The following is a 12,848-nucleotide window of genomic DNA, read 5'->3' as shown; positions in this document are numbered from 1 at the left end:
CTGCTCTGGTTCACCAGAAGCGGCTTAGTCATGCTGGCCACATGACCCAGAAGCTGTACACCGGCTCCCTCGGCCAATAAAGCGAGATGAGCGCCGCAACCCCAGAGTCGGCCACGACTGGACCTAATGGTCAGGGGTCCCTTTACCTTTACCTAGCTCAAAGCAAAGTTGGGGAACCTGAGGCCCAGTGTTTTCCAGGTTTGTCTAACGGTCCCACGAGACTTTCCCTGGGCCGCAAACCCACCCACAGGCTAGGCCTCTTGCTGACCTTGTTCCATGCCCTCCTTTAGTGATGAATTTTTTAAAAATCCTGGCTGGAATTTGTCCGTGAACTGCAATAATGGTTCTTGTTTGCCTGGGTGGATAGCTGGGCACGGGCGTGCAGAAGACTTTTTGCATAACCGGAACACAGCGCAAACGGAACGTGCAGAGTATGGGGTTGTTCATGCGCAATCGCAGTCTATGACTGCTTCGGGGAAACCCTGGAGAGGAGGGGGCTTAGGCAGCTGCGAGGAGGCAGGGAGACCTTCAGTCCTCACAAGTGGCTCCTTGGGGCAAGATCTTGCGGGAAGAGTTACTGTGCTAAGTCTGGCCTCCTGAGCTGTTTGTTTCTTTGAATACATAGTTCACTTCACTGATACCACCTGAGTTATTACAGTGGTACCTCAGGTTACAGACGCTTCAGGTTACACACGCTTCAGGTTACAGACCCAGAAATAGTACCTCAGGTTAAGAATTTTGCTTCAGGATGAGAACAGAAATCGTGCTCCGGCGGCACGGCAGCAGCAGGAGGCCCCATTAGCTAAAGTGGTGCTTCAGGTTAAGAACAGTTTCAGGACCTCTGGAACGAATTAAGTACTTAACCTGAGGTAGCACTGTACTGATCTGCCCCTGGCTCCTGTCCCTGCCATGCAAAGTGAGAGCAGCATCTGCTGCCCCGCCCACTTGCCTCTGGCCCCGCCCACCCTTGCCGTGCGGTCCTCAGAAGACACCCCAGGAGGAAGGATGCAGCACAAATGGAATGCACCAGGTGGAAGCGGAATCTGTTGCCCCACCCACTTTTGCCTCTGGCTCTGCCCACATTCACACGATCCTCAGAAGGCTCCCCGGACGGAGGCCCTCATGGTTCCCCGGCCCCGTAAGGAAGGAGAACGTTGCTGTTCACCAACTTCAACAATTCACTGTTTACGTGAATGAGAAGGATGTTCTGAATCTGTAGAGTGTCTCTTTGACAAATGGCAGGATTGGGAGATGTGTGGTTGTCTAGAAGAAGAAGAAGAGTTTGGATTTGATATCCCGCCTTTCACTCCCCTTCAGGAGTCTCAAAGTGGTGGCAGAATCCGAGACCAGGGAGAAGAGTCAGTGGAAGAAGATTGGTAAAAAAGATTATTTACAGAAATACTGTAAAATTAAGGAGCTTTAGAAAAAAGGTGGAATGAAGCTATATGGCTTTGGCAGAAATGTTAGAAGGAACTAGGTACAGATAGATTGTTAATGCATTAAAAGGGGGAAAAAACTAGGTTACAATATGTTAAAATTAATTATAAGACAGGAAATAGATGAAGATGGAAAGGACTTGCTGAAATAGTTAATTGAAGTGGAATACAAAAAGGGAGGCGTTGAGGAAGTCAATGAAACAAGTGTATGAAAGTTAAGATCGAAAATGTTGGAAGTGTTTTAATTGTTTTTGTTTTGTTTTGCCAATTTAATGTTTTATGTAGTGTTTTTGTTTTTGTATGTTTAACTTTTCTTTTTTCTTTTGTAATTTCCAAAATCTTAATAAATATTATTTAAAAAAAAAGGAAGGAAGGAAATAATAAAAAAAGGAGTCTCAAAGCGGCTAACATTCTCCTTTCCCTTCCTCCCCCACAACAAACACTCTGTGAGGTAAGTGGGGCTGAGAGACTTCAGAGAAGTGTGACTGGCCCAAGGTCACCCAGCAGCTGCATGTGGAGGAGCGGAGACGCGAACCCGGTTCACCAGATTACCAGACTACTGCTCTTAACCACTACACCACACTGGCTCTCTAGGTGTGGCTGGACTTCAACTCCCATCATCCCTTGCTGTTGGGAGTTGTGTTCCATCAACATCTGGAAGGCCAACTGGGATATATGGAAAGGGCAAAGAGATTGGAGTCGCCAGACTCATCTGAAAGCCCCGTTCCTAAGCCCAGAAGCCAATTGGTGATTTGCGGGCGCTTGGTGATGAGAAAGGCACTCTGTGCATGCTCAAGGGCACAGTGATGGTGGTGACGATTTCACACCCACCCACACTGAGTCTGGCTCCGAGTCCTGCCCTCCCTCTGAGATGCATCAAGTTCCGGGTGGAAAGCTCAAATGCAGAGAAGAGAAGAACTTCTCAGACACTCATGTGCCCAGGTCACGGCGGAGCTTGAGGATTTCCAGCAACAGTTTCTCTTTCTCCAGAAGGATCTTTTCCTTCTGCAGCTGGAGGGTCTCCTTCTGCAGTTCTAGAACCTCGGTTTGCAGCTGGCTCTGCCTCGCCAAAAGCTCTCTGGATGGGCCTCTGTGGCAACCCTTCTGGCCAGGATGCAAATCTTCAGCTGTAAGCAAACAGAAGCCCAAGAAAAAGAGGGTTAAAGCAGAGAGCCAGGGCAACCTGTCTGAAACGCCAGCAAGGCAAAACTTAGACAAAACAGTCAGAACTTCAACTAAGCCCATCTGTACTCCCATACTTAAAGGTAAAAGGATCCCTGACCATTAGGTCCAGTCGTGGCCGACTCCGGGGTTGTGGCGCTCATTTCACTTTATTTGCCGAGGGAGCCAGCGTACAGCTTCCGGGTCATGTGGCCAGCATGACTAAGCTGCTTCTGGCGAACCAGAGCAACTCACGGAAACAACGTTTACCTTCCCACTGGAGCAGTACCTATTTATCTACTTGCACCTTGACATGCTTTCAAACTGCTAGGTTGGCAGGAGCAGGGACCCAGCAACGGGAGCTCACCCCGTCGTGGGGATTCGAACCGCCAACATTCTGATCGGCAAGTCCTAGGCTCTGTGGTTTAACCCACAGCACCACCCATGTCCCCACTCCCATACTTACTCTATATATAATTGCTTGCTTCACTTACAGATTATGGATTCCCCCCCCCATGCAGGTGTCCTATCACTCATGATCGCACTGCATCATGGGTTTTACAGTCTCAAGCCAGCACATGCATATTTCCAGCATATGCAACCTTAGAACTACAGAACCCGCTGTACATTAAACAGTTTTTTAAAAAGTTCCCTCATTTGACACCGCATACTAAACACTTGGCCACAAAGTTCACCAGGGCTGCATTCACACAGCAGTGTATTCAATCTCCTGATGCATGTCAGTCACTCGTTTTCAGGCTATTTGATTCCACAAAGAATCTGTGGGCAGCCTATTTCACCTGGAAAATATTGGGGGTCAAGTAGCAAGTCTTGGGGCATGCAACTCTTTCCTGCTGTTTTGACAGGGGAATCGTGGGTGAACAGAAATGCTGCAGTGTGGGGGAAAATAAATTTGAAAACAAGACAGGAGCACTAGTATTATAATCAGGAATACAAACACAATATTCCCGACCTCTGAAAGCACCCTCAGTGGCCTTGGGCCAGTCATCATTTCTCAGCTGAACCTACCTCACAGGGCTGTTTGTGAGGAAAAAATGAGAACGGGGAGAACCTTGTAGGTTACCTTTGGTTCTCTGAAGAAAAGGTGGACTATAATTGCATTCATTAAAATACAGTGGTACCTTGGGTTACATACGTTTCAGGTTACAGATGCTTCAGGTTACAGACTCCGCTAACCCAGAAACAGTGCTTCAGGTTAAGAACTTTGCTTCAGGATGAGAACAGAAACCATGCTCCGGTGGCGCTGCGGCAGCGGGAGGCCCCATTAGCTAAAGTGGTGCTTCAGGTTAAGAACAGTTTCAGGTTAAGAACGGACCTCCAGAACGAATCAAGTACTTAACCCGAGGTACCACTGTAGAGTGTCAAACCTCGGGCTCTCTAGCCTTATCTGTCTGGCCCAGCCTTCCTCAAACTGGGCCCTCCAGATGTTTTGAGACTACAATTCCCATTACCCCTGACCACTGGACCTGCTAGCTAGGGATCATGGGAGTTGTAGGCCAAAAACATCTGGAGGGCCCAGTTTGAGGAAGCCTGGTCTGGCCTTTGGAATTCTCCCCAGGCCACACCCCTCTCCCCAGGCCACACCCCCAGTGACAGGCCACACCCCTCACTGGCCCTGCTTCAAGCTACAACCGCATGACTGTGTCACTGGACTGATAATGCTTCTTGCATTTAGCAGTTGGTTAGAGCATGGTGCTGATAATCAAAGAATCAAATAGTACCTCAGGTTAAGAACTTTGCTTCAGGATGAGAACAGAAATCGTGCGGTGGCAGCGAGAGGCCCCATTAGCTAAAGTGGTACCTCAGGTTAAGAACAGTTTCAGGTTAAGAACGGACCTCTGGAACAAATTAAGTTCTTAACCCAAGGTACCACTGTATCTGACTTTTAGAGGACATCTGAAGGCAGCCCTGTTTAGGGATTATGACGTTACCATATATGAGAGAGTGCTGGAGGGGAAATAGTTAAATAGGTTGCACCAACAGGACCCAGGGGGGTGGAGTCAGTGGGTCTATAAAGGAGTTCTGAGAGGTTAGTTCGTTGGGAGTTGTGGGTGGGTAGTTGGTTGATTTGAGTGGGTTGGCTGGTTGGGAAAGGCAGTTGGTAATAGAGAGACAGTTAGGGCAGTTGGTCCTTGAGTGTGGGGTGGTAGCAGAGATAGAGAGAGGAACATAAGACTAAGAAAGTAAAGAGGAACACTGTTTGGAATGCTGTAATAGTTTTGTTTTAAGGCTGAAATAAAATACACTCTTCTTTATGAATTGAAAAGCTGACTGAGACTGAAGTGATTTTACCAGGGAGGACCTGGTTGGTGGCAGCGGATTAGTGGTGTACGGGTCAATAGTCCGTGAGATGACTGGGGGCTCCGTACTAACGCCACAGGGATGCTTTTAATGTTTGATGTTTTATCATGTTTTTTAATATTCTGTTGGGAGCCGCCCAGAGTGGCTGGGGAAACCCAGCCAGATGGGCGGGGTATAAATAATATATTATTATTATTATTATTATTATTAATCACAGAATCATAGGACTGCAGACTTGGAAGAAACCCTGAGGATCATCTGATCCAACTCCCTGCAATGCAGGAATTATGCAGCTGTCTCATATGGGGATCGAACCTGCAACCTTGGCGTTATCTGCCACACTCCAACCAACTGCGCTCTCCACGCATATCACGTCGAGGTTGCAGGTTCCGTCCCCATACAGGCCACCTGAATATTTCCTGCGTTGCAGGGGGTTGGACTAGATGACCGTGGGGGACCCTTTCCACTCTGCAGTTCTACGATTCTACACTTGAGCAGAGGACTGACAGGGGTTTGCGAGTGTGTGCAGAAACCAGAGGTCAATTTTACATGCATTCCTTTGCCCACTTCTGCACCTGGCGCGGCCCACCGTGGGCTTGGCCTCCTCCCTATGGTGCTGGAGGAGATTCTTGAGAGTCCCATGGACTGCAAGAAGATCAAACCTACCTATCCATTCTTAAGGAAATCAGCCCTGAGTGCTCACTGGAAGGACAGATCCTGAAGCTGAGGCTCCAGTACTTTGGCCACCTCATGAGAAGAGAAGACTCCCTGGAAAAGACCCTGATGTTGGGAAAGATGGAGGGCACAAGAAGGGGACGACAGAGAACAAGATGGTTGGATAGTGATCTCGAAGCTACCAGCATGAGTTTGACCAAACTGCGGGAGGCAGTGGAAGACAGGAGTGCCTGGTGTGCTCTGGTCCAGGGGGTCACGAAGAGTCGGACATCACTAAACGACTAAACATCAGCAAACCCTGTAATAAACAGACAAGCATTTCAACCTGAGTTGGGTAGAGATCCTCACCGTGATCATCGAGGACGGAGGTTGTGCCTTTGGCACCGGAACTCCCAATGCCACTGCTTTGAATCAAGGGGCTGCAGACTGTTCCCAGACAAGGACATTCCAGCTGGGGGCTGAGAGAGCACTCAAGCTTATATGACAAAGGGAAGTCTGATGGGCAGGTACTAGGTTCTGGCATTCTACAAACGCTGGACCTCCCGGATTCCCCCCTTTGGGGCAAAAGCATCCTGGGGATTTGGGCACAGTGCAGCTGGTCTGAGTGATGATAGTAGCTCAACGGGACCCCCTTGCAAGGCTCCGCCGACGTCTTTTCCCTTCTCTCTTGAGTGCCCTCTGCACGTTCGACGTCGTCCCCGGACTGCGAAAGGCTGGCAAAGTTCTGCCTTGCTAAATCTGCCTGCGGCAATCCCCCGTTGGCTTTGGGGTTTCCGGGAGCCTCAATCCGGCAAGGCTGCCGGTAGTGGCTGTTGCTGCAGAGATACGACAGGCAAGGGGAGCCTGAGAGCACCTCGGCGTGGATTGTCGGCGACGCGTCTCGTCTGGGGCTGCCCGGAGACTCAGCTCTCAAGTCAGGACCGTAAAGCAACGGTCTGGGGAGCGCGGGGTCCGTTTTATTGAGGAGAGCGACGATATCGCGGAAGAGGCGTTCCCGGGGCTGCCTCTGCAGCAGAGGGTGCTTCTCCACGCTTAGACTCTTGCGGGCGTCCACCACCATGTTTTTCCACTTCTTGAGGATCTCTTGTGGCGTGCGCTGAATGAGAGGATTCAGAGAGTTGACGGCCGCGGCGATCTCCTCCCAGGCCCGTTGGCGGGCAGCTGTGTTGCTGTAGCGGCCGCTCTTCGGGATCAGGATGTCCTTGCGGAGAGCAAATCCTTCCAGGATCAGGAACTTCTCCTCATCAGAAAACTTGATCCTCTTCGCCTTGGCGGTTGCCATGTTGGCTCCTGCAGTTCAAAAGACAAGCAGAATCGTGGTTCAGTGGTACCTCGGGTTAAGAACTTAATTCGTTCTGGAGGTCCGTTCTTAACCGGAAACTGTTCTTAACCTGAAGCACTACTTTAGCTAATGGGGCCTCCCATTCTGGGTTAGCGGAGTCTGTAACCTGAAGCGTCTGTAACCTGAAGCGTCTATAACCCAAGGTTACCATTGTATATTGAAAATAGCCTGCACAGAGAGTGTGTGGGTAGGAGCCAAGGAGGTAAAGGTAAAAAGGTGAAGGACCCCTGGACGGTTAAGTCTAGTCAAAGGTAACTACGGGGTTGCGGCGCTCATCTCGCTTTCTGGCCGAGGGAGCCGGCGTTTGTCCACAGACAGCTTTCTGGGTCATGTGGCCAGCAGGACTAAACCGCTTCTGGTGCAACGGAACACTGTGACAGAAACCAGAGTGCACGTTTACCTTCCCGCCACAGCGGTACTTATTTATCTACTTGCACTCGCATGCTTTTGAACTGCTAGGTTGGCAGGAGCTGGGACAGAGAAACGGTAGCTCACCCCGTCACGGGGATTTGAACTGCCAATCTTCCGATCGGCAAGCACAAGAGGCTCAGTGGTTTAGACCACAGCACCACCTGCATCCCTAGGAGCCAGGGAATAAAGAGGTGGGCCCAGCATTCAGATAGTACGTTTCCTAGCACAATTCAAAGTGTTGCTGCTGACCTTTAAAGCCCTAAATGGCCTTGGTCCAGTATATCTGAAGGAGCGTCTCCATCCCCATCGTTCTACCCGGAGACTGAGGTCCAGCACCGAGGGCCTTCTGGCGGCTCCCTCACTGCGAGAAGCCAAGTTACAGGGAACCAGGCAGAGGGCCTTCTCAGTAGTGGCGCCCTCCCTGTGGAACGCCCTTCCACCAGATGTCAAAGAGAACAACAACTACCAAACTTTTAAAGGACACCTGAAGGCAGCCCTGTTTAGGGAAGCTTTTAATGTTTGATGCATTACTGTATTTTAATATTTTGTTGGAAGCCGCCCAGAGTGGCTGGGGAAGCCCAGCCAGATGGGCGGGGTATAAATAATAAATTATTATTATTATTATTATTATTATTATTATTATTATTATTAATCCTATTGCAACAGGGCAGAGCTCAAATTAACCTGGGTGTTTCAACCGAACCTCAAGTCAAGTGTCTTCCCCAAGTAGAATTTGAAGGCAGATTATACAGTATAGGCAGAGCACACAAAGAGCCATAAAACATCAAAACAGTTTCACAACATAAAGCATCCGTCTTACATGCATAAAAACACAAAACGGTTACAGGTCATTGGATTAAAAAACATGTATGGCGTCTTTCTGCTTTCAGCTTCCCCATCTTGAGGTGACCAGAAATGCTCAGACCATTTGCCCAATTTAGGTATTGGATGTCCCACGTTACCATGGCAACTTAGCCCATGATCAGTCTTTACTGACGGTTCTTTCTTCCATCTACCTTCTACCTTCCATCTACCTTCTACCTTCGGGGATTTCTGATTAACACCCTAGTTGCTAACTCTGGAGAGACTTAAGAATAACCTCTTTGAAGCTATTTGGGCCATGTGTTTATGCATTCCCAGGGATAGATAAAATCTCTTGTTTATTGGGCTAGAGAGCAAAGGGTTGTAAATTGGAGGCCCACAAGATTCTTTCACAGAAAGAAAACCTTTTCTCAGATCATTCCACCTAAGAGGTTAAATGCAATTAAAACAACACATTAAAACGTTCAAATCACAAAATGCACCTGGGGTCTCTAATTCTTATATCAGTCTTAAGCCTAAGTTCAGTGTAATGCTCAATATTGCTTAATTCTCCATTCTATGCCCCACTTTATTTGGTATGATTTTATGACATGTGCTGCTTTACTTGTTTTAAGTTGTTCTTTTCTTTACTGTTATTTTATGTTGTGAATTTTTTGGAGAGGGAATATCATTCAATAAGGGATTAACTCTGTGGGTTAAACCACAGAGCCTAGGACTTGCCGATCAGAAGGTTGGTGGTTCGAATCCCCGCGACAGGGTGAGCTCCCTTTGCTCTATCCCAGCTCCTGCCAACCTAGCAGTTTGAAAGCACCTCAAAGTGCAAGTAGATAAATAGGTACCGTTCCGGCGGGAAGGTAAACGGCGTTTCCGTGCACTGCTCTGGTTCACCAGAAGCGGCTTAGTCATGCTGGCCACATGACCTGGAAGCTGTATGCCGGCTCCCTCGGCCAATAAAGCGAGATGAGCGCTGCAACCCCAGAGTCGGCCATGACTGGACCTAATGGTCAGGGGTCCCTTTACCTTTTTATCATTCAATAATGATTTTTTAAAAAATATCCCTGCTTTCTTAAAATTTTCCCCTTAAACCACAGTACCCATATTTGGGGGGAGGGTGTCACATGCTTTAGATGTATTAGTAAGTAACTGACAAAACAGGAAGTGTTATCATCGAATGCTTCTTTCACTTCACAATATACACAAACACTGTTCCAATCTCGCCCTCACTCTGTCCAGCGTCCCAATGAACTTAACTACTCCCTGAAAAACAAAATGGGGGGAACTGGAGCACATGGTTCTCCCCCTTATTTAACCCCCCACAACACCCTGTGAGATACATCAGGATAGCAAGTACCCCAAGATCACCCAAGTGGAAGATTTGAACCCTGATCTCCCAGGTCCTGGTTCAACACACTAACCACTGCACCACACTGCCTCTCCTTTATGAAAATAGGAAGCTGCCTTCTACTGAAGCCAGACCATTGGCCCACCTAGCTCAGTATTACCCACAATGACCGGCAGCAGCTCTCCAGGGACTCAGCATCTCCTGGATTGAACCCACCAACCGCAACTTCTGGAGCTAAAGGGAAGCGCCCCCTGAGCATGTGCAAAGTGCTGGTGCCACCTGGGACCTTCTGCGTGCAAATCAGATGCTCTGCCTCTGAGCAATTCCTTCTTCTCTGGGTCCCGTAACTTTTCACAAGCTGTTTCACATGTATGATCAGTTGCGTGGGTCTTCACGCTGGTTGCTTTGCTGGCGTTTAAGGCTCACTTCCCAGCACCGCGGTTTGCCTAACTGTGATTTTGTTATACTGATGTCTCGAGAGCGCCCTGGTAGCTTTAAAAAAGAAATAATTGAAAATGATTTTTATCTAATTTAATAATAATAATAATAATAATAATAATAATAATAATAATAATAATAATATATTTATACCCCACCCATCTGGCTGGGCTTCCCCAGCCACTCTGGGCGGCTTCCCAAAAAATATTAAAATACTGTAATACATCAAACATTAAAAGCTTCTCTAAACAGGGCTGCCTTCAGATGTCTTAAAAGTCTGGTAGTAGTTGTTCTCTTTGACATCTGGTGGGAGGGCGTTCCACAGGGTGGGTGCCACTACTGAGAAGGCCCTCTGCCTGGTTCCCTATAACTTGGCTTCTCACAGTGAGGGAACCTCCAGAAGGCCCTCGGTGCTGGACCTCAGAACAATGGGGGTGGAGACGCTCCTTCAAGATATACTGGACAGAGGCCGTTTAGGGCTTTAAAGCTCAGCACCAACACTTTGAATTGTGCTCGGAAATGTACTGGGAGCCAATGTAGGTCTTTCAAGACCAGTGTTATATAGTCTTGGCGGCTGCTCCCAGTCACCAGTCTGGCTACATAGCAAGGATGCGCTGGATTATGGAGAAAGCTAGAGAGTTCCAGAAAGACATCTACTTTTGCTTCATTGACTATGCAAAAGCCTTTGACAGTGTCGACCACAGCAAACTATGGCAAGTTCTTAAAGAAATGGGAGTGCCTGATCACCTCATCTGTCTCCTGAGAAATCTCTATGTGGGACAAGAAGTTACAGTTAGAACTGGATATGGCACAACTGGTTGGTTCAAAATTGGGAAAGGAGTACAACAAGGCTGTATATTGTCTCCCTGCTTATTTAACTTACCGTATATCCAGAATTCATCATGCGAAAGGCTGGGCTGGATGAATCCCAAGCCGGAATTAAGATTGCCGGAAGGAATATCAACAACCTCCGATATGGAGATGACACAACATTGATGGCAGAAAGTGAGGAGGAATTAAAGAAGCTTTTAATGAGGGTGAAAGAGGAGAGCGCAAAATATGATCTGAAGCTCAACATCCAAAAATCTAACATCATGGCCACTGATCCCATCAACTCTTGGCAAATAGAAAGGGAAGAAATGGAGGCAGTGAGAGATTTTACTTTCTTGGGTTCCATGATCACTGCAGATGGTGACAGCAGTCACAAAATTAAAAGACACCTGCTTCTTGGGAGAAAAGTAATGACAAACCTAGACAGCATCTTAAAAAGCAGAGACATCAGCTTGCCAACAAAGGTCCGTATAGTTAAAGCTATGGTTTTCCCAGTAGTGATGTATGGAAGTGAGAGCTGGACCATAAAGAAGGCTGATCGCCGAAGAATTGATGCTGTTGAATTACGGTGCCGGAGGAGACTCTTGAGAGTTCCATGAACTGCAAGAAGATCAAACCTCTCCATTCTGAAGGAAATCAGCCCTGAGTGTTCACTGGAAGGACAGATACTGAAGCTGAGGCTCCAATACTTTGGCCACCTCATGAGAAGAGAAGACTCCCTGGAAAAGACCCTGATGTTGGGAAAGATGGAGGGCACAAGGAGAAGGGGACGACAGAGGACGAGATGGTTGGACAGTGTTCTCGAAGCTACCAACGTGAGTTTGACCAAACTGCGGGAGGCAGTGGAAGACAGGAGTGCCTGGTGTGCTCTGGTCCAGGGGGTCACGAAGAGTCGGACACAACTAAACAACAACAACATAGCAAGGAAGGAAAGCCTGCAACTTACCGGCTCCCCTGCCTGCCGGGTTTCGTGGCTCTCGCGTCTCCTTCGTCCTCATCACACGCTCCAAAGCGAAGAACAAGGGGCGTTGCGTGTCTGTGTGTTGTGTGTAGAACCAAACACGCATACACACACACACACACACACACACACACACACCCTACCCGCTTCTCTTCTGACCACTTCCTACCAACCGCAACTTCTGGAGCTAAAGGCAGCGCCCCCTGAGCATGTGCAAAGTGCTGGTGCCACCGATGGCGAGGATGCAGGAGGGGGACCCCGTTCCGGTCGTTTTTGATAGCAAATGCAATGATAGCCACAAACCATACAAATAATAATAACACAGAGGGGGGAAAGGGAGGAGGGAGAGGAAATGGCTCCGGAGAAAGCCACGCGGTATTTCCCTTAGATTTTCTCGCTCGATGGTATTTCCTCTCCCACCTTTTTGGTCCGAGAAGGGCGAGGAGGCGGCGGAGGAGAGAGGCGGCTCCAAGCGCAGGAGCGCGCAAGGCTTCGCCCGTGCGCCATCGGAGCGCAGTGCGGACGCAGCAGCCCAGATCCGCCTTTGGGACTCCTTCTGCAGGCAAGTGGGGGTCCGGGTTAACCCTCCGCTGCTCAAGGCACGGGGTTGTCACCGCCTGGACGACGACGTGGAGAACTGACCTCAGCCAGCTCGCTGGAGCCTTAAAAAATAAAGTGTCTAGCATTTACTCAGAGTAGACCCGTCGGGGCGCATGCAACTCAACTCTGCCCACAGTAGAATCACTGAAAGGAATGAAACTTTTGTTTATTTTGCATTTATGCCCCACTTTTTTTTTTACACCAAGGAGGCATTTAATCCCCACAACAACCCAGGAATCCGTGTGTTCTTCCTTCCATGGTTTGGTGTTCTTTTTTAAAAAAATTATCAGAGTGGTTTGCAACAGCCATATGGTAGTAAAACCAGTTAGTTAGTTATTAAATTTATACGCTGCCCTTCGTCAGAGGACCACAGGGTGGTTTATGTTATAAAGTCACAAAAATAGGTACTGTAGTAGGAAAAAATAATAAACCTCCCCCCACATCCACCCTAGTTTAAAAGGCCATAGATGGTTTAGTAAGCTGAAGCCTGGAAGAAGAGGAATGCTT

The 12,848-nt window shown here is 48.4% G+C and overlaps 1 protein-coding gene across 1 annotated transcript; it reads right to left on the bottom strand.

Annotated features, from left to right (window-relative positions):
* Nucleotides 1-1,831: 1,831 nt before the first annotated feature.
* Nucleotides 1,832-12,580, bottom strand: LOC309330883 (uncharacterized protein). Its single transcript, XM_081842812.1, has 3 exons — nt 11,727-12,580; nt 5,943-6,884; nt 1,832-2,563 (listed from the first exon to the last, which is right to left on the bottom strand). Exons 1-3 carry the CDS (start codon nt 11,845-11,847, stop codon nt 2,367-2,369), a joined length of 1,260 nt encoding a protein of 419 aa, XP_081698938.1. The 5' UTR covers nt 11,848-12,580; the 3' UTR covers nt 1,832-2,366.
* Between the last annotated feature and the right edge of the window lie 268 nt (nt 12,581-12,848).

Source organism: Podarcis erhardii (assembly GCF_964252035.2).
Source record: "Podarcis erhardii genome assembly, chromosome: 15".
NCBI classification, from domain to species: Eukaryota; Metazoa; Chordata; class Lepidosauria; order Squamata; family Lacertidae; genus Podarcis; species Podarcis erhardii.
This window is presented reverse-complemented; position numbering and strand designations above follow the sequence as displayed.

What these genes read in the sequence shown, in the direction of transcription:
- LOC309330883 (XM_081842812.1), bottom strand. Translation starts at nt 11,847, where the DNA reads ATGCGTGTTTGGTTCTACACACAACACACAGACACGCAACGCCCCTTG. An exon ending in CCCGGCAGGCAGGGGAGCCG is followed by an intron (nt 6,885 to 11,726) that starts GTAAGTTGCAGG and finishes TTTGAACTGCAG; the next exon opens with GAGCCAACATGGCAACCGCC. An exon ending in CTCCGTCCTCGATGATCACG is followed by an intron (nt 2,564 to 5,942) that starts GTGAGGATCTCT and finishes GTTTGCTTACAG; the next exon opens with CTGAAGATTTGCATCCTGGC.